At 35.7% G+C, this 20,297-nt stretch overlaps 3 protein-coding genes across 5 annotated transcripts; all 3 read right to left on the bottom strand.

Moving 5' to 3' along the window:
- Positions 1–7,603: 7,603 nt before the first annotated feature.
- On the bottom strand, positions 7,604–10,554 carry med8 (mediator complex subunit 8). 2 transcript variants are annotated; one of them, XM_077535365.1, is made up of 7 exons: positions 10,279–10,554; positions 8,981–9,099; positions 8,674–8,818; positions 8,450–8,590; positions 8,243–8,330; positions 7,825–8,064; positions 7,604–7,747 (listed from the first exon to the last, which is right to left on the bottom strand). In XM_077535365.1, the coding sequence occupies exons 1-7, from the start codon at positions 10,282–10,284 to the stop codon at positions 7,680–7,682; spliced, it is 807 nt and encodes a 268-aa protein (XP_077391491.1). In that variant the 5' UTR covers positions 10,285–10,554; the 3' UTR covers positions 7,604–7,679. The 2 variants fall into 2 exon arrangements, with proteins under 2 accessions (XP_077391491.1, XP_077391490.1); XM_077535364.1 differs by having other exon boundaries at positions 8,981–9,102; positions 10,279–10,548.
- Positions 10,555–10,748: 194 nt separating this feature from the next.
- Positions 10,749–15,595, bottom strand: aldh9a1a.1 (aldehyde dehydrogenase 9 family, member A1a, tandem duplicate 1). Its single transcript, XM_077535359.1, has 11 exons — positions 14,662–15,595; positions 13,734–13,879; positions 13,374–13,503; positions 12,426–12,560; positions 12,169–12,365; positions 11,940–12,080; positions 11,605–11,793; positions 11,449–11,536; positions 11,234–11,375; positions 11,048–11,160; positions 10,749–10,918 (listed from the first exon to the last, which is right to left on the bottom strand). The coding sequence occupies exons 1-11, from the start codon at positions 14,801–14,803 to the stop codon at positions 10,824–10,826; spliced, it is 1,518 nt and encodes a 505-aa protein (XP_077391485.1). The 5' UTR covers positions 14,804–15,595; the 3' UTR covers positions 10,749–10,823.
- Positions 15,596–17,107: 1,512 nt separating this feature from the next.
- tmco1 (transmembrane and coiled-coil domains 1) lies at positions 17,108–19,869 on the bottom strand. 2 transcript variants are annotated; one of them, XM_077535366.1, is made up of 7 exons: positions 19,632–19,866; positions 18,657–18,734; positions 18,509–18,568; positions 18,378–18,424; positions 18,237–18,304; positions 17,413–17,557; positions 17,108–17,327 (listed from the first exon to the last, which is right to left on the bottom strand). In XM_077535366.1, the coding sequence occupies exons 1-7, from the start codon at positions 19,699–19,701 to the stop codon at positions 17,229–17,231; spliced, it is 567 nt and encodes a 188-aa protein (XP_077391492.1). In that variant the 5' UTR covers positions 19,702–19,866; the 3' UTR covers positions 17,108–17,228. The 2 variants fall into 2 exon arrangements, with proteins under 2 accessions (XP_077391492.1, XP_077391494.1); XM_077535368.1 differs by lacking the exon at positions 18,657–18,734 and having other exon boundaries at positions 19,632–19,869.
- Between the last annotated feature and the right edge of the window lie 428 nt (positions 19,870–20,297).

The raw sequence follows: 20,297 nt of genomic DNA, 5'->3' as shown, positions 1-20,297 counted from the left end.
AGTAAGGCTTTTTTTAATAAAAAAAAAAAAAAAAAAAAGACAATATATAGTAAGGCTTTTTTTATTAAAAAAAAAAAAAAAAAAAAAAGACCATGTATAGTAAGGCTTTTTTATTTTTTTTTAAAAACGACCATGTATAGTAAGGCTTTTTTAATAAAAACAAAAACAAAAAAAAGACCATGTATAGTAAGGCTTTTTTAATAAAAAAAAAAAAAAAAAAAAGACAATGTATAGTAAGGCTTTTTTAATTTTTTAAAAACGACCATGTATAGTAAGGCTTTTTTAATAAAAACAAAAACAAAAAAACGACCATGTATAGTAAGGCTTTTTTAATTAAAAAAAAAAAAAAAAAAAAGACCATGTATAGTAAGGCTTTTCTTATTATTTTTAAAAACGACCATGTATAGTAAGGCTTTTTTAATAAAAACAAAAACAAAAAAAAACGACCATGTATAGTAAGGCTTTTTTATTTTTATTTTTTAAAAACGACCATGTATAGTAAGGCTTTTTTAATAAAAACAAAAACAAAAAAAAACGACCATGTATAGTAAGGCTTTTTTAATTAAAAAAAAAAAAAAAAAGACAATGTATAGTAAGGCTTTTTTTAATTTTTTAAAAACGACCATGTATAGTAAGGCTTTTTTAATTAATTAAAAAAAAAAAAAAAAAAGACAATGTATAGTAAGGCTTTTTTAATTTTTTAAAAACGACCATGTATAGTAAGGCTTTTTTAATTTAAAAAAAAAAAAAAAAAGACCATGTATAGTAAGGCTTTTCTTATTATTTTTAAAAACGACCATGTATAGTCAGGCTTTTTTAATAAAAACAAAAACAAAAAAAACCGACCATGTATAGTAAGGCTTTTTTAATTAAAAAAAAAAAAAAAAAGACAATGTATAGTAAGGCTTTTTTTAATTTTTTAAAAACGACCATGTATAGTAAGGCTTTTTTAATTAATTAAAAAAAAAAAAAAAAAGACCATGTATAGTAAGGCTTTTCTTATTATTTTTAAAAACGACCATGTATAGTAAGGCTTTTTTAATAAAAACAAAAACAAAAAAAAACGACCATGTATAGTAAGGCTTTTTTATTTTTATTTTTTAAAAACGACCATGTATAGTAAGGCTTTTTTAATTAAAAAAAAAAAAAAAAAGACCATGTATAGTAAGGCTTTTTTATTTTTATTTTTTAAAAACGACCATGTATAGTAAGGCTTTTTTAATTTAAAAAAACAAAAACAAAAACAAAAAGACCATGTATAGTAAGGCTTTTTTAATAAAAAAAAAACAAAAAAAAACGACCATGTATAGTAAGGCTTTTTTTTATTTTTTCAAAAATGACCATGTATAGTAAGGCTTTTTTAATAATAAAAACAAAAAAAAACCCAAAAAAACAAAAACAAAAAACGACCATGTATAGTAAGGCTTTTTTAATTTAAAAAAAAACAAAACGACCATGTATAGTAAGGCTTTTTTAATAAAAACAAAAAACAAAAAAAGACGACCATGTATAGTAAGGCTTTTTTAATAAAAAAAAAAAAAAAAAAAGGAGACCATGTATAGTAAGGCTTTTTTAATAATAAAAACAAAAAAACAAAAAAAACAAAAAAACAAAAAACGACCATGTATAGTAAGGCTTTTTTATTTTTATTTTTTAAAAACGACCATGTATAGTAAGGCTTTTTTAATTTAAAAAAAAAAAAACCGACCATGTATAGTAAGGCTTTTTTAATAAAAAAAAAAAAAAAAAAAGGAGACCATGTATAGTAAGGCTTTTTTAATTAAAAAAAAAACAAAACGACCATGTATAGTAAGGCTTTTTTATTTTTATTTTTTAAAAACGACCATGTATAGTAAGGCTTTTTTAATTAAAAAAAAAAAAAAAAAGACAATGTATAGTAAGGCTTTTTTTAATTTTTTAAAAACGACCATGTATAGTAAGGCTTTTTTAATTAATTAAAAAAAAAAAAAAAAAAGACAATGTATAGTAAGGCTTTTTTAATTTTTTAAAAACGACCATGTATAGTAAGGCTTTTTTAATTAAAAAAAAAAAAAAAAAAGACCATGTATAGTAAGGCTTTTCTTATTATTTTTAAAAACGACCATGTATAGTCAGGCTTTTTTAATAAAAACAAAAACAAAAAAAACCGACCATGTATAGTAAGGCTTTTTTAATTAAAAAAAAAAAAAAAAAGACAATGTATAGTAAGGCTTTTTTTAATTTTTTAAAAACGACCATGTATAGTAAGGCTTTTTTAATTAATTAAAAAAAAAAAAAAAAAAGACCATGTATAGTAAGGCTTTTCTTATTATTTTTAAAAACGACCATGTATAGTAAGGCTTTTTTAATAAAAACAAAAACAAAAAAAAACGACCATGTATAGTAAGGCTTTTTTAATTAAAAAAAAAAAAAAAAAAAGACCATGTATAGTAAGGCTTTTTTAATAAAAACAAAAACAAAAAAAAACGACCATGTATAGTAAGGCTTTTTTAATTAAAAAAAAAAAAAAAAAGACAATGTATAGTAAGGCTTTTTTTAATTTTTTAAAAACGACCATGTATAGTAAGGCTTTTTTAATTAATTAAAAAAAAAAAAAAAAAAGACAATGTATAGTAAGGCTTTTTTAATTTTTTAAAAACGACCATGTATAGTAAGGCTTTTTTAATTAAAAAAAAAAAAAAAAAAAGACCATGTATAGTAAGGCTTTTCTTATTATTTTTAAAAACGACCATGTATAGTAAGGCTTTTTTAATAAAAACAAAAACAAAAAAAAACGACCATGTATAGTAAGGCTTTTTTATTTTTATTTTTTAAAAACGACCATGTATAGTAAGGCTTTTTTAATAAAAACAAAAACAAAAAAAACCGACCATGTATAGTAAGGCTTTTTTAATTAAAAAAAAAAAAAAAAAGACAATGTATAGTAAGGCTTTTTTTAATTTTTTAAAAACGACCATGTATAGTAAGGCTTTTTTAATTAATTAAAAAAAAAAAAAAAAAAGACAATGTATAGTAAGGCTTTTTTAATTTTTTAAAAACGACCATGTATAGTAAGGCTTTTTTAATAAAAACAAAAACAAAAAAAAACGACCATGTATAGTAAGGCTTTTTTAATTAAAAAAAAAAAAAAAAAGACAATGTATAGTAAGGCTTTTTTTAATTTTTTAAAAACGACCATGTATAGTAAGGCTTTTTTAATTAATTAAAAAAAAAAAAAAAAAAGACCATGTATAGTAAGGCTTTTCTTATTATTTTTAAAAACGACCATGTATAGTAAGGCTTTTTTAATAAAAACAAAAACAAAAAAAAACGACCATGTATAGTAAGGCTTTTTTATTTTTATTTTTTAAAAACGACCATGTATAGTAAGGCTTTTTTAATAAAAACAAAAACAAAAAAAAACGACCATGTATAGTAAGGCTTTTTTATTTTTATTTTTTAAAAACGACCATGTATAGTAAGGCTTTTTTAATAAAAACAAAAACAAAAAAAAACGACCATGTATATTAAGGCTTTTTTAATTAAAAAAAAAAAAAAAAAGACCATGTATAGTAAGGCTTTTTTATTTTTATTTTTTAAAAACGACCATGTATAGTAAGGCTTTTTTAATTTAAAAAAAAAAAAAAAAAAAAAAAAGACCATGTATAGTAAGGCTTTTTTATTTTTATTTTTTAAAAACGACCATGTATAGTAAGGCTTTTTTAATTTAAAAAAACAAAAACAAAAACAAAAAGACCATGTATAGTAAGGCTTTTTTAATAAAAAAAAAACAAAAAAAAACGACCATGTATAGTAAGGCTTTTTTTTATTTTTTCAAAAATGACCATGTATAGTAAGGCTTTTTTAATAATAAAAACAAAAAAACCCCCAAAAAAACAAAAACAAAAAACGACCATGTATAGTAAGGCTTTTTTAATTTAAAAAAAAACAAAACGACCATGTATAGTAAGGCTTTTTTAATAAAAACAAAAAACAAAAAAAGACGACCATGTATAGTAAGGCTTTTTTAATAAAAAAAAAAAAAAAAAAAGGAGACCATGTATAGTAAGGCTTTTTTAATAATAAAAACAAAAAAACAAAAAAAACAAAAAAACAAAAAACGACCATGTATAGTAAGGCTTTTTTATTTTTATTTTTTAAAAACGACCATGTATAGTAAGGCTTTTTTAATTTAAAAAAAAAAAAACCGACCATGTATAGTAAGGCTTTTTTAATAAAAAAAAAAAAAAAAAAAGGAGACCATGTATAGTAAGGCTTTTTTAATTAAAAAAAAAACAAAACGACCATGTATAGTAAGGCTTTTTTATTTTTATTTTTTAAAAACGACCATGTATAGTAAGGCTTTTTTAATTAAAAAAAAAAAAAAAAAAAGACCATGTATAGTAAGGCTTTTTTAATAAAAACAAAAACAAAAAAAAACGACCATGTATAGTAAGGCTTTTTTAATTAAAAAAAAAAAAAAAAAGACAATGTATAGTAAGGCTTTTTTTAATTTTTTAAAAACGACCATGTATAGTAAGGCTTTTTTAATTAATTAAAAAAAAAAAAAAAAAAAGACCATGTATAGTAAGGCTTTTCTTATTATTTTTAAAAACGACCATGTATAGTAAGGCTTTTTTAATAAAAACAAAAACAAAAAAAAACGACCATGTATAGTAAGGCTTTTTTATTTTTATTTTTTAAAAACGACCATGTATAGTAAGGCTTTTTTAATAAAAACAAAAACAAAAAAAACCGACCATGTATAGTAAGGCTTTTTTAATTAAAAAAAAAAAAAAAAAGACAATGTATAGTAAGGCTTTTTTTAATTTTTTAAAAACGACCATGTATAGTAAGGCTTTTTTAATTAATTAAAAAAAAAAAAAAAAAGACAATGTATAGTAAGGCTTTTTTAATTTTTTAAAAACGACCATGTATAGTAAGGCTTTTTTAATAAAAACAAAAACAAAAAAAAACGACCATGTATAGTAAGGCTTTTTTAATTAAAAAAAAAAAAAAAAAGACAATGTATAGTAAGGCTTTTTTTAATTTTTTAAAAACGACCATGTATAGTAAGGCTTTTTTAATTAATTAAAAAAAAAAAAAAAAAAGACCATGTATAGTAAGGCTTTTCTTATTATTTTTAAAAACGACCATGTATAGTAAGGCTTTTTTAATAAAAACAAAAACAAAAAAAAACGACCATGTATAGTAAGGCTTTTTTATTTTTATTTTTTAAAAACGACCATGTATATTAAGGCTTTTTTAATTAAAAAAAAAAAAAAAAAGACCATGTATAGTAAGGCTTTTTTATTTTTATTTTTTAAAAACGACCATGTATAGTAAGGCTTTTTTAATTTAAAAAAAAAAAAAAAAAAAAAAAAGACCATGTATAGTAAGGCTTTTTTATTTTTATTTTTTAAAAACGACCATGTATAGTAAGGCTTTTTTAATTTAAAAAAACAAAAACAAAAACAAAAAGACCATGTATAGTAAGGCTTTTTTAATAAAAAAAAAACAAAAAAAAACGACCATGTATAGTAAGGCTTTTTTTTATTTTTTCAAAAATGACCATGTATAGTAAGGCTTTTTTAATAATAAAAACAAAAAAAAACCCAAAAAAACAAAAACAAAAAACGACCATGTATAGTAAGGCTTTTTTAATTTAAAAAAAAACAAAACGACCATGTATAGTAAGGCTTTTTTAATAAAAACAAAAAACAAAAAAAGACAACCATGTATAGTAAGGCTTTTTTAATAAAAAAAAAAAAAAAAAAAGGAGACCATGTATAGTAAGGCTTTTTTAATAATAAAAACAAAAAAACAAAAAAAACAAAAAAACAAAAAACGACCATGTATAGTAAGGCTTTTTTATTTTTATTTTTTAAAAACGACCATGTATAGTAAGGCTTTTTTAATTTAAAAAAAAAAAAACCGACCATGTATAGTAAGGCTTTTTTAATAAAAAAAAAAAAAAAAAAGGAGACCATGTATAGTAAGGCTTTTTTAATTAAAAAAAAAACAAAACGACCATGTATAGTAAGGCTTTTTTAATTAAAAAAAAAAAAAAAAAGACAATGTATAGTAAGGCTTTTTTTAATTTTTTAAAAACGACCATGTATAGTAAGGCTTTTTTAATTAATTAAAAAAAAAAAAAAAAAGACAATGTATAGTAAGGCTTTTTTAATTTTTTAAAAACGACCATGTATAGTAAGGCTTTTTTAATAAAAACAAAAACAAAAAAAAACGACCATGTATAGTAAGGCTTTTTTAATTAAAAAAAAAAAAAAAAAGACAATGTATAGTAAGGCTTTTTTTAATTTTTTAAAAACGACCATGTATAGTAAGGCTTTTTTAATTAATTAAAAAAAAAAAAAAAAAAGACCATGTATAGTAAGGCTTTTCTTATTATTTTTAAAAACGACCATGTATAGTAAGGCTTTTTTAATAAAAACAAAAACAAAAAAAAACGACCATGTATAGTAAGGCTTTTTTATTTTTATTTTTTAAAAACGACCATGTATATTAAGGCTTTTTTAATTAAAAAAAAAAAAAAAAAGACCATGTATAGTAAGGCTTTTTTATTTTTATTTTTTAAAAACGACCATGTATAGTAAGGCTTTTTTAATTTAAAAAAAAAAAAAAAAAAAAAAAAGACCATGTATAGTAAGGCTTTTTTATTTTTATTTTTTAAAAACGACCATGTATAGTAAGGCTTTTTTAATTTAAAAAAACAAAAACAAAAACAAAAAGACCATGTATAGTAAGGCTTTTTTAATAAAAAAAAAACAAAAAAAAACGACCATGTATAGTAAGGCTTTTTTTTATTTTTTCAAAAATGACCATGTATAGTAAGGCTTTTTTAATAATAAAAACAAAAAAAAACCCAAAAAAACAAAAACAAAAAACGACCATGTATAGTAAGGCTTTTTTAATTTAAAAAAAAACAAAACGACCATGTATAGTAAGGCTTTTTTAATAAAAACAAAAAACAAAAAAAGACAACCATGTATAGTAAGGCTTTTTTAATAAAAAAAAAAAAAAAAAAAGGAGACCATGTATAGTAAGGCTTTTTTAATAATAAAAACAAAAAAACAAAAAAAACAAAAAAACAAAAAACGACCATGTATAGTAAGGCTTTTTTATTTTTATTTTTTAAAAACGACCATGTATAGTAAGGCTTTTTTAATTTAAAAAAAAAAAAACCGACCATGTATAGTAAGGCTTTTTTAATAAAAAAAAAAAAAAAAAAGGAGACCATGTATAGTAAGGCTTTTTTAATTAAAAAAAAAACAAAACGACCATGTATAGTAAGGCTTTTTTAATAAAAAAAAAAAAAAAAAAAGGAGACCATGTATAGTAAGGCTTTTTTAATAAAAAAAAAAAAAAAAAAAAAAGGAGACCATGTATAGTAAGGCTTTTTAAAATTCTGCCTAGCAACAAGACTTTTTTATTTTATTTATTTTTTTTTAGCAGCAGCAGGTGGGCAGGAAACCCAACCCTGTACATTTGTTTATTTTTCAGGTGTGACATCATCGTCAGCCATGATGTTTGTGGGTGGGGTCAACTGGATGACATCACAGCAACAGTGGAACAAAAAAAACAAAAACAAAGACGAGACCAATCGTTTTTTTGCTCATTTAATGGTGTTGGTGAGCGGTCGCCACGGAGACCAGCGTGACAGACGGGTGGGCGGGGCTTCATCTGTTGTAAGGATGCATGGAGGCCGACGCCGACTTGATGTTGGTCTTGATACCCGGCATCTTGCCTGAATGGAAAAAACAAAACAAAACATGTGACGTTTGCATTTGTGACAGGAAGTGCAAGGTGAGGTCGGGCCCCTACCTGGCTGTCCCTGCTGCTGGGGGGCCCCTCCCAGCGGCCCCTGCTGGCCGGGGCCCCCGATGGTGACCTGCTGCAAGGTGGGGGGCCCGCCCGGCGCCATGATGCCCGGCGGGCCCGCGTGCCCCGCCGCCGCCGAGCCGCCGGGGGGCCGGCACTTGGACAGGCCCTTGCCGAAGGCCACCGCCCCCACCAGCGCGCTGGTGTCGGCCGGGTTGAACCAACACTTGTTCTGGCGCAGCGCTGGCAAACAAAACAAACGCGTCACAATTGCGGCCTCCTTCCATTCCTCACTCCGTCCCCGCCGGCAATCGCTCGCAAACTCGAGGGGATTTTTTCCCCCAAAGTGAACGTGATCGGCGAATCTTTGACGAGGCGCCGTTTGTCACGAAAAGGATTGTGAAAAAGCCATGCGACTGACCTGCGCTTTCGGCGTCTCGCTCATCTCTCGGGCTGCTGAGCTTCTCCAGCAGGTTGGAACACAACTTGTTCAAAGTCTGTATTTGTTTCTGCGGGGACGACGACAACGGTGGGAAGGAAGTTAGGAAGTTAGGAAGGAAGGAAAGAAGGAAGTTAGGAAGGAAGGAAAGAAGGAAGTTAGGAAGGAAGGAAAGAAGCGCCCGGCCACCTGCGCGACTTCGGGTCCGACGCGGGCCGCCTCGACGCTGAGCTGCTTCTCCTGTTCCTCCACCTCGGGGTCGGGTTTTGTGCGCAGGTAGTCGGGGACGATCTCGTGGCTGAAGACGGGCACGCGCTGCTCCGTCACTTTCTGACAAAACAACACAACAAAAACCCGTTGAAAAGGTTTTGGTTTTTTCCCCATGCAGGTTGCGCGAGTGGGCGGGGCCTCACCGCCAGCTCGTCGTCGCGGTCTTGCGAGAGCAGCAGCGGGATGATGAGCTGGTTGCGGAACGACGGCGTCTTGTCGTTCTTCAGCAGCTTGTTGACCGTGTTCAGCTGACCCGACAGCAGCGCAAAGTTGTCCAGCACCGACGGCCTGACGACGCACACAAAAAGCGCCGCTAGCTCAATGCTAATGCATGACAAGCAGCGCTAGCTCAATGCTAACGCATCATGGGAAACCACATAGAGCGGCTCACACTAACTGCTTTTCCATTTGCTGTGTTAGCGCAAAAGACGATTTTTTTTTTTTTCTCACCAGGTGAGTCTCTCGTACTCGTTCTCCAGCTTGAAGATGAACGAGTGGAGGGCGTTCTTCACGTGCGCCACCTGCGTGATCAGCGAGTCCAGCGACGCTTCCAGCTGCTTCTCTTCGCGCTGCTGCAACAAAAAAAAACACAAGCGGACAAGTTTGGTTGATTCTTAAAATATTCATTTGTTAAAAAATCATTCATCAAATGGATTTTTTTAAAGCAAAACATTCTTCTTGTGCCTTTATTCAAAAGCAAGACGCGATTTCAAAGTGACTAAATTGATGATGAGTCACTTCCTGGTTTCAGCTGTCAAAATATGAGCAAAAGTCAAGACCTTTGGCTGTTGCGTAATTTATGTTCAATAACATCTTTCAAAAATAATTTGCCACGGGCGAGAACCGATACCAGCTATTTATAATCGGGCCGATACCATGCCTTATTTCAAGGTATTGGTGCTCATGACAGCAGCTGTTTTATGATCAGGAACCTGAAATTAGACGAATAAAAAATTGACATTCAATTGCCTTCATGCAATTTGAAGAAAAATTATATCTATTGATCTCTTTCAAATTATCTGTCATTGGTTTACTTTTTTTTTGGGGGGGGGGGGATCAAAAGTACTAGTGGTGTCGGTACTTGGTATTGGTATCAGTGAGTTGAGTACTCGTACTGGTATCAATCTGGAAAAACATGGTTATCAAACATACTAAAAATTGTCCATTATTTTTTTTATTTTTGTACAATGCATGTTGTTTGTAAAGTGTAATTCCAGCACAATTTTTATTTAACTTGTGTAATAAACTGTAATCGTTATTTATTGTAATTATCCTTATTTAAGCACTATTCTATTTCCTTATAATGTTTAATACAGTATTTCTTACAAAAATATTGCATACAATTTGCAGTTCAACATTTCGTCCTACTAAAACTGTGTTTTAATGTTGGTCCTGATGGTACTTGAACTTATTTTTAAAATATTCGGTTTTTATCGTTTTGAGATGCTATTTGGTGTAAGGAAAATGAAGAGATGAGCGTCAAATGCAAGTGTCCCTCCCAATTCAATTGACTGGAGCGTCTAATTTTCTTGACCAACTGATTGATTGATTGAAGCATTTGCATTGATGCCTTAGCTTTAGCGGCTAATGCTAACCACCCCAAAAGCTAAAAACAGCCAACGAATTGTCGCAGCGTGCGTAGATAAACCCCAACCGACACGAGTAGAGTTAACTAACCCAACCTAGCTAAGAAACCTCCTGAAAAGTTTAAAAGTGACAAAAAAAAAAAAAAAAGTTTGCCTTCTCACCTGCATCGTCAAGCCACAAGCTAACAATCGGCCACCTAAAATTTACCGTTGGAAACAAACACTTCCTGTGTACGCCTTTCGATATAAAAGCGACTTTGAACAGCGAAAGAAAGCTTTTTAGTCCGAGTCGATTTTGCACATACAGACCAACCCTAAAGCTTTTTTTTTTTTTTTCCATGATCAGTTTTATAAAAGTAAACTTGACATTGTAAATCATCACGGTAACGATCACATCACTTCAATGACTTAACGCAAACCATTTCCGGTTTAGCCTTCTCAAACAAAAAAAGCGCTAGTTTTGAAATGAGACGTGTTTAATTCGTTGATGGGTGGCTCGTATTTATTTCTAAGGTGAGCAATTAAAAAAATCCTGAGGCGACCCTCAAGAAGAAAAAACAAACAAACAAAAAAGAATATATCAAATGTCTGGCTGGAGGAGGGAAAGCAGACTGCGAAAATGGACGACAAAATGTGCTGACAAATTTTATTGTGAAAGTTTGAGCTGACGTGCGTGTTGGAAATTCAAGTGAAGCTTGTGTTGCCATTCAGAAGAGACTCTCCACGTCGCCCATCTCCACCACCACCGTCTTCAGCTGTGTGTAGTACTCGATGGTCACCTGGCCGTTCTCACGCCCGAAGCCTGCCTCCAAAAAAGTTGGCAAAACTAATTAAAAACTTTTTTTTTTAAAACTCAAATGAAAGTTCCCAAACTATAATATCGCAAGTCGTTTCTGCTTTTATTTTGAAAGGCTTCGCGGCCCGAGCCCACCTGACATCTTGTACCCGCCGAAGGGCACCTCCACGGGGCTGATGTTGTAGTTGTTGATGTAGCACGTTCCCGCCTCCAACTTCTCGGCCACTCGGTGAGCTCGCGAGATGTCTCTGAAGGGACGAGAATTCTTTCGCCGGTTACCACGACGACCGCCGCCGCCATCGCCGCCGCCATCGCGCTCACCTGGTGAAGACTCCCGACGCCAGGCCGAAGGTGGTGTCGTTGGCGCGCCGCAGAACCTCCTCCTCCGTGTCGAAGGGCAGCACCGACATGACGGGACCGAAGATCTCCTCTTTCACGCACGTCATGTCGTCCCTGCAGTTGTCTGCGTCAAACCAAACCAAACGTGAAAAGCAAGCGAGGCTAAATTAGCGTTAGCTTGTTAGCTTATTGCTCACCGAGCACACAAGGCGACATGAAGTAGCCGTCCTTGAGTTTGGGGTCAGAGGGCACAAGCGGTTCTCCGCCACACAGCACCTTGGCTCCCTGCGACGACACCAGCAAACTTTTTAGCGTTAGCATTAGCATTAGCATGAAGCGCTTCTTCTTCTAACCTGTTCCTTGGCCTCCCTGACAAAAGTCAGGACCTTGTCCAGCTGGGGTTTGCTGATGAGCGCCCCCATGCGGGTCTGGTCCAGCAGGGGGTCCCCCACCGGGATGGCCTTGGTCCTGCTGACCACCTTGTCCAGGAACTGCGGCATGATGTCCCTCTGCACGAACACTCGGGTCCCGTTGCAGCACACCTGACAGGCCACAATCAAATTAAACGTGAGCAGAAATGTTTGCCTTGACGCCGGTTGGCGGATGGTGACGGCGGCCGGGCTCGGGTCCGAGCGCTGATCCGGATGTGTGACTGATGGCTTTATTCCGAGTGTGGACGTTCGCTCACCTGTCCTTGCGTGAGGAAGTTGGCCATGAGGGCCCCCTTGACGGCGTTGTCCAGCTCGCAATCTTTGAAGATGATCAGCGGCGACTTCCCGCCCAGCTCCAGCGTCACCGGCTTCACGCCGCGGGCCGACATCTCCATCACCTCGAACACAAAGAAAAACCACTCAAGTCACGCTCGTCCCGGTTCCGGTACTAGTTAGTTGCGTTGACTAAAATGCGGGATTAATGACCTTCTTGCCGGTGGGCACGCTGCCCGTGAAGGACACCTTGGCCACCTCCGGGTGCTGGCACAGCAAGGTCCCGGTTTGGGCGCCGCCTTGCACCACACAGAAGAGTCCCGGGGGTCCGCCGGCCTCCCGGTAGATCTCGGCCAGCAGCACGGCGGTGACGGGCGTCATGGGCGACGGCTTGAAGACCATGGCGTTGCCTGAGCGCAGCAGCGAGGTCACGGCGCGCCGTCACGGGCGGGAAACGCTGGCGAACTCACCGCAGGCCAGCGCCGGAGCCGACTTGGTGACGGCGATCTGGAAGGGGTAGTTCCACGCGCCGATGCCCGCGCACACGCCCAGAGCTTCGCGGCGGGTGTACGCGAAGGCGCCGCCGGGCAGCTGGATGTGCTGACCTGAGAACAAAGACACATTCGGCTTGCGCGCCTTCAACGTGATGATTCTTCTTCTCGTGTTGCTGGGTAGATTTCGGGCTCTTGTGAACTTGTGCAGTTCTACGTCTGGTTCTTATGAACGTAAATGTAAAATAATTAACAAAGAAATTTGTATCGGTAAAAGGTGCGATTTGCATCTGTTTAAAACAAAAATAAAATAAAAATAAAGTACAAAGAAAAAAGTACCTGTAAAAAAATTAATAAAAATGTACACGTTAAAAAAAAAAAAGTGTATGCAAAAAAAAATTTACATGTAGAAATTTTTTTTAAATAAATTTGTATCTGTAAAAGTTGTGATTTGTACCCGTTAAAAAAATTAAAAAAACGTAAAAAAAAAATGTACATTTGAAAAGATTAAAAAAAAAAAAAAAAGTGTACTAAATTGTATGTAAAAAATGTACTAAAATAAATGTACGTTAAAAAAAAATCGTACCTGTAAAAATAAAATATAGAAATTTGTAAAAGTCATGATTTATTTGAACCTGTAAAATGTGCCTATTTTTTTTTTTATACAAGTTCCTTTTGCACCATATTTACCTCCATAGTTCTTATTGTTCTCGCACTCATTGTGTTCTTGTTCAACTTTTGGCACTTGTTCAAGTTTTGAAATGACTTCTGGTGATCGTTCTAGTGAGTTCTGCGAGTTTTCTGCACGGAGCCGCAATCTGTTCAATTTCCAAATTTGATTGGCAATTCAATCGACTTCAAGCTACGACGGTCGTTGCTGAGGTGTTCAAAAGTGTGGATTGATCCTCCACTTCCTGGTAGGCCGACCTGCCATGGTTGAGGCCAGTCCGGCGTAGAACTCCACGCACTGCCAGGCCACGTCGACGTCCGCCAGCGCTTCCGTGATGGACTTCCCGTTGTTGATCACCTCCAGCTTGGCGAGCTTCTCCCGACGCTCCTGAACAAAGACCAACAGTTCAATAACGTTTCACTTTGGGGTTTTAAATTGCCGTGTCAAGACAGGATTAGGGTGTGTTTGTTTGTTTTTTTCCTCATTCTACTAGTTGAGTGTCTCCAACTTCCTTGTGGCCTAACCCTGACCCCAGTCAGGAGGAGGACAAGGGCCACATTAATGAGTAACATCTTGCTGGTTTTATGACAAGAACAAGATGGCCGCCGGTATCTCACCCTGATGATGCGGGCGGCCTCCAACATGACACGCGCCCGCTCCATGCCCGCCATCTTGCTCCACATGGCGTAAGCGCCGCGGGCGCTCTCAATGGCCGCGTTGACCTCGTCGGAGCCGCACGGGGTCATCTGGCACAGCACTCGCCCTGCGCGCACGCGCACAAAACAAAACTAACATTCATCAAATGTTTAGACAGGTCAGGAGGGAGCACAGAAACAAAAAGTGTGTGGGGGTTGCGGTGCTGTTATGCAACAACTGGATGAACCTCATGATCCCCATAGACACACAAACAAATGCTGCCTTGAGTGCTGAACCACATGTCCACTTTGCCGCCATATTGAATGTGTCAAGTAGCATTAGGCTTCACAATGGCTGTTATCATTCATTCACTACACTTGCTTGGATTTCTTTTTAACTATTTTTTTTTTTAATGAGTGTCTATTTGCAGATTTTCACCAATTGTGATTGGGCTCGTTCTTTATCCCCTGCAAATAAACAGGAGTCCGCTAATGCTCCGGTGCTCTTTGATACCTCCCTCCTCCAACACAGCTGATTCAAGTGATCAGCACATTAGCAAGCGCTGATTTCCATCCTGATCATTCCAATCAGGTGTTGTTGGACAAGGGAATTATCTAAAACATGCCTGGTCGATATGGAGGACCAAAACTGCCAAAATTCAAACTTTGGACTATGTAATTCGTTGCAAAGTAAAGTGAAAATAAAATAAATCTATACAGTATGGTTTCATTTTGGGACGGAGTGAACACTTCCCAACACAATCATCGCGACACATGAGCACATCCAAAATGGCGACGACGTCGACGTACGACTATACGCGGTGGGTGGTGTCTTTGTGTACATGTTCTGTGGGTGTATACGCTCTATGTTGTGTATGTAGAACACGTGATCTCGATGTCGGCTACGTACCGGTAGCGGGCTCGTACACGGGCTCGGTGGTCGCCCCCGGCCGGGGCGCCTGTCGCTCCCCGGCCCAGAAGTTGAGGTTGTCGCTGAGCAGCAAACTGCCGGTGGTGGCGGCGCCCATGGCGTACAGGCTGGACTGGGCCATGTTTCCGGTTCGAGAAGAAAGAACTTGGAACTCGCGTGGAGCAACTGAAGATGGACGCTCGCTCGAAAGCTGGACGGCAGACGGACGGACGGACGGACGGAGGCTCGAGCTCAACTCAAGCCAGAAAGGCTTAAATAGCGGTCGCCGCCCACCAAGCCACGCCCCCTTCAAATCCGTCTCGTCTACTTTTTTTTTTTTTGGTCATTTACTTCACTTCATACTGTTGTGCTGAAAATATGAAGACGATGAATAAAGAACAATTGATTATCAACATTTTTTCTTCACCAAAGCCAGTCATAACAATTGTCGGAAAAATATTTAGATTTGGCCACCACCACAACTGCACATCCTATTTTCACCGCCTTAACAGAAGGACTTGATAAAAAACGAAACAAAAAAAACTGTATTGAACCAAAATAGCATGTTGGTCTCAGCCGTCATCGTTATGAATACTGCAGGTCGGATTACCACAAGCGCCTTTTGGCGATGCTCATCGATCGTCCTTGCTTTCATCTACTTCCTTTGACGAACACCTTCGCGTCGCCCCTTCCAAGATGGCCGCCACGTTGTAGACAAACCCGAGTCTACTATTTTTGGAACTAACAGACTTTGACACAAGTCACGAGGCCTTTTGAGTGGACTGTAAACTGTTCGATTCCCGTTCAATCTGGGCCGTGTTGGTTCTGGGGCCCAGCAAATGGAGCTTCCACTGGAAACATGACGATGAAAATCGAATGTATGGACTTGAAACTGTTGAGCGCGTCACGATGAGTTCATTGCGGCTCCTTCTGGTGGTGTTTGTGAATAGACCGCCAGGGGGCAGTATAATACAGCCACACAGACAAATGAAGAAGAGTTTCACCGTGTTCAAATATCCGTTGCTTGAATCATCGGACTGAATCGCCGATAGCCAGTGTAAGGCAGTTGAAGTCACAGGGCGGCCATCTTACTACTCCCAGCTTGCCAGCAGACTACTGTACAAGTTATATGGTATACGTCCAGATGAGACATAAAGCTCGTAGGCAGTTAGTGTAAGACCAGAGGCGGGGTGGGAGGATTTGTAATAAATAATACAAATCAAATAATAATAAGTGGGTGTTATGTGCTGCTTTGAAGACCCTCGTTTGCTTTTATCGCTCAGTTCCAGACCCCAATATTAGATTTGGTAGAGGCATTTTTTGTTGAATTACACTTATAATTCTTTAATTAAAAAAAATATACAAGTTTCCTCTTGTACTAAACATCATTATACAATTATACATGTATTTAAGGCAAGTTGTAAAATGTCTGAAGTCCTCTTGTTTATGTTTAGTACGTTTAAAACATACTAAATCATACTGTTTCTACTCAGTAGTGTCTCAAATGTTCTCCAATTTGGATACAGTAAATGTAGAAGATCGTATGCCGAGGAAGGGGCAATATGGCGGCCCTGCAACCTCAAAAGTCTTTTGGCTGTCCAGTCATATATACAGATCAGTGAATCATTCTAACTCCACCACATTGTGTTTTTTTTTTTTAAGCATGTGTGACATTTCTGTTTGTGTTGACACTGAGCAAGCAGACGAAATCAAAGTGACGTGATTGTTTGCACTTTGCTTTTGCGTGAACTTGAGCTGGCAGGAAAACAGCTTGAAGCCTCTTTTTGCAAAACAAACGTTGACCATCTGCCAAATTGTCAAGTCAGCTGACTTCGAGTTCACTCCAGGGCTCGCTCGCGTGATCCCAAAATGTTTACCGGCAAATCCAAACGACGGCTTCAATCTCCACAAACGTGATCAACGGCCCCGAACATTTTCACATTTTCTCATTCTGATTATTGTAGTAGCTTGCAACTAACTACTACAGCAATCACAATGAGAAAATGTTTTTTTTTTGTTTTGTTTTTTTGGTGAATGTCCCCAATATGTCCATAATGGGAGGTACGATAAAAAAATTGAGCTGTAGTAGTTAGTTGCATACAATTTCAAGCTACTACAGTAAACAGAATGAGAAAATGTGTTTTTGTTGATTTTTGGTGAATATTTCTGAACATTTTTGTCCCTCAAATGTCCCCAACATGTCCATAATGAGGTATGATAAAAATTGGAGCTGCAGTAGTTAGTTGCTTATAACAGCCAGCTACTACAGCAATCAAAACAAAAAATATATATAATCTTTCTGGTGATTTAATGATACGTCACCCTGGAGAATGAAATTTGTAGACGCTCCCTAATATAGACTATTGAGAAGACTTTCAGGTCGAAATGTTTGAAGAGCCAAAGCGGACGTCGCGATACGCAAACAGCGACGACTGTCACGGAAACGTACCCAGAAAACTTTATTGAAACGACAATTGGAGTAAAGCAAATCCTTTTGTTATCGGCTGAAAAGTCTTTTGCGAGTCAAAGGGCGCGCGTGGTGGTGACCTTTTTTTTTGTGGAGACAATTAGGAGAATTTGGCGGCTTGGGGCGGGGGCCCCAGGAAGCCCCCCGCCTGCTTGGTGGCCGCCCTGGAGGGGGCCAAGCCCAACATCTTCTGGATGTTCTGCGCACCAGAAAGAGAGAACGCGAGCGCCAACGTCAGCCGCTGTCGTGTCGTGCGAGTGTGGGACGGACGGACGGACGGATACCTGTCGGATGGACATGGTGCAGAGGATGTAGAGGAAGATGAAGGAGCAGTCGGTGTAGTCTTCGCCCAGCAGGTTGCGATGCGACAGGCCCTGGATGTACGACAGCGGCACGAACGGCAGCTTGGCCACCACGCGACCGTCAAAACTAAAAAAAAAATTATAATAATAATCGGGATGAAAACGACAGCTGCGACCTTTTCCTTGCAGCAGTCACATTGGGAACAACTTTCTATTATTATTATTATTATTATTATTAATAATAATAAAAACAAAAAATAATTTTAAAAAAGCTGTCAATTATTATATTTTTAAACACAAAATAAAAACATATTTAGCCATTATTATTATATCATCTTATTTTTTAACAAAAAAACAAAAAGAAAACTGTCAAGTATTATTTTTTAAACAAAAAATAACAAAAAAGCTTTCAATTATTATTATATCATTTATTTATTTTAACAAAAAAATAAAAACATTTAAAAAAGCTGTCAATTACTATTATTTTTGCAAACAAAAAAATAAAAAAAGTGTCCATTATTATCATTATCATTAATAATTGATATAATAATAATGATAATTGACAGCTTTTTGAATGTTTTTATTTTTTGTTTCAAAAATAATAATTGACAGCTTTTTTTTTATGCTTTATTTTTTTGTTTAAATGAGCCCACCAAAAAAACCTTCACCAAAAAAACCTTTGATGCATACACACAGCTTAACGGTTTTTTTTTTTTTTTAGTAAAAACCAAGCAAGGCGTCTTACGCTACACTTTGAAACGTATGTCGCCTGGTGGCGTTGGCGTGCGACGAGTCGAGATGCTTACATGGAGTTGAACATGCCCATCAAAGCGGTGAAGCAGAAGCCGATGGCAAACATGGACTTCATGCGCACCTGCAAAACAAACAAAAAACATCCGTGAGATGTTCGCCGCTCGTTGAAGCCAATTAAGCGACGATATGCTAACCATGGACAAGTCTCGGTTGTTGTTCTTCAGCTTCTCCTCTTGTCTTTCTGAAAAAAAAACAAAAAAACAACAACAACACGTGATCGAGAGTCGATCAACTAAAACAACAACAACAACAAAATTGTAATTACCAATCTTCTTCTTCTGCTGACGTCCGGCAGATTCTGTGATGGTTTCCTTTTTCTTCTCCACTACGGCAAAACACACAAACTGATGACGAGCGCGGCGAAAACCGATTGGAAGACTCAAACTAACGATGGTTTTGCTTGCGCTTCGTACGTTTCTTGCTCTGTTTTTCCACCTCCGCCTTCAGCCGCTTGTACTTGTCCGTGCGGTACACCAGCACCCACGTGATTCCTCAACAAAATCACATTCGACACGTTCAAAAAAATTAAATAAAAAAATCTTGGACATGGAACATTCAAGTGGACACAATTAAAAAATTTAAAAAAAAAAAAAAACGCCAAACCAGGATTGAAACAAGTTAATTGTGGGAATGCTAAATCTATTAGCATTCAGCATTTTATATCCGTTCTAAATGTACAATGAAATCAGATTTCATACTTTTGTTGACATAAAAGTGGGGAAAATGCTAAACTAACAGAAATATGGCTGCCCTTTTGTCATTGATAGTCATTTGATAATAATTCCTAAAATTGTTAAAATGAAGAACATGTACAAGTGTGATTTTGATTTGCGTTGAGGTCATTTTTCTGCTGCTAGATGGCATCATTGCATTTGTAAGACATTGGTGACAGCTCAGTGCATTTTTTCTGTTCCGATTAACCGCTAGCTAATCTTTAATTTTATGTCCTAACTTGAAACACAGAGTTGCATTTACGTGCAGCAAGCTAACAAAAAAAAAAAAAATCGTTTAAAATACAAAAGCTAAATGTTTTGTTTTGTGTGTGTATTGTATCAGACGTAGACACGATGTTGACGTAATAAATCAAATAAATCATGTCTTTCAGTTCGAAGATATGCATCTATTATTAGAATAATGGTTTGCATAATCAGATTTTTTTTTTTTTTAATCAGATTCCCGGATTAGCAGTTACTTTGGAATGTTAACCTCAACGCCTGTCGCAACAATTCAGATGGTTTAAAAAAAAAAAAAAAAAAAAGCCTCCCCACATATATAACGTCGGTCGTGTTGCCGTATCGTAGTCGTTTAAAAGCGTAGTACTGTTATGAAAATGACTTGATCGTTATACAGTATATATGTGGTTGTTGTTGTTAGCATGCTCGGCTCACCTTCGGCTAGCAATGCGGTGCACACGGAGATGAAGACGATGAGGATGGTGTCCGCGAACATCGTACTCATTTTTGTTTGTTTTTTTTAATTACTCCAAATGTTTAACCTCACATATGCGAAATGTCAATTAATTTAAAAAGCGAGAGACAGCAGGAAGGCAGCAAAATCAAGACGAGGTCAACGGCGGTGGAAAGGTCAGACTTCGGTCAACTACTTCCGGTTCACGCTGCACCGCATGACGTGACATTATCAAAGTTAACTCTTTTTTTTTTTTTTTTACGTGACGCGTGGAGCGTTTGGAAGCGCCAAATGAGACGCTGAATTTATAACGGAACAGTTTTATGACAAGAAAAACAAAAATAAGCACGTCAAAAGCACCCGCTTTAAAGTTTCAAATGTTGACGTCAGGCCACTACACACCAGTGCAAGCCGTTGAAGTCACGAGGCGGCCATCTTGTTACTCCCATCCCTTGAGCAGACTACCGAAGTATGCGGTATTAGGTATACCTACAGATGTCTGAAGTCCTCTTGTTTCTGTTTAATACATTAAAAATATCATAAATCATGCTGTTCCTACTAAGAGAGCAATATGGCGGCCTCGCAACCTTAAAAGTCTTGGTCTAGCGGCTATCCAGTCACATATATATATATATATACACACATAT

Source organism: Festucalex cinctus, chromosome 10 (genome assembly GCF_051991245.1).
Source record: "Festucalex cinctus isolate MCC-2025b chromosome 10, RoL_Fcin_1.0, whole genome shotgun sequence".
NCBI classification, from domain to species: domain Eukaryota; kingdom Metazoa; phylum Chordata; class Actinopteri; order Syngnathiformes; family Syngnathidae; genus Festucalex; species Festucalex cinctus.
This window is presented reverse-complemented; position numbering and strand designations above follow the sequence as displayed.

Bases quoted from the DNA above. Each gene is read 5' to 3' on its own strand.
- med8 (XM_077535364.1), bottom strand. The intron at 8,819-8,980 runs GTGAGAAAAAAA...GTGCGTCGTCAG, and splicing joins GAGTACGAGAGACTCACCTG to GCCGTCGGTGCTGGACAACT. The intron at 7,748-7,824 runs GTAGGGGCCCGA...TTTTCCATTCAG, and splicing joins CCAGCAGCAGGGACAGCCAG to GCAAGATGCCGGGTATCAAG.
- aldh9a1a.1 (XM_077535359.1), bottom strand. From the start codon at position 14,803: ATGGCCCAGTCCAGCCTGTACGCCATGGGCGCCGCCACCACCGGCAGT. The intron at 13,504-13,733 runs GTGAGATACCGG...GTCTTTGTTCAG, and splicing joins AGGCCGCCCGCATCATCAGG to GAGCGTCGGGAGAAGCTCGC. The intron at 11,794-11,939 runs GTGAGCGAACGT...GTGGCCTGTCAG, and splicing joins ACTTCCTCACGCAAGGACAG to GTGTGCTGCAACGGGACCCG.
- tmco1 (XM_077535366.1), bottom strand. From the start codon at position 19,701: ATGAGTACGATGTTCGCGGACACCATCCTCATCGTCTTCATCTCCGTG. The intron at 18,735-19,631 runs GTGAGCCGAGCA...GATTTTGTTGAG, and splicing joins CACCGCATTGCTAGCCGAAG to GAATCACGTGGGTGCTGGTG. The intron at 17,328-17,412 runs GTATCCGTCCGT...TCTGGTGCGCAG, and splicing joins GCACCATGTCCATCCGACAG to AACATCCAGAAGATGTTGGG.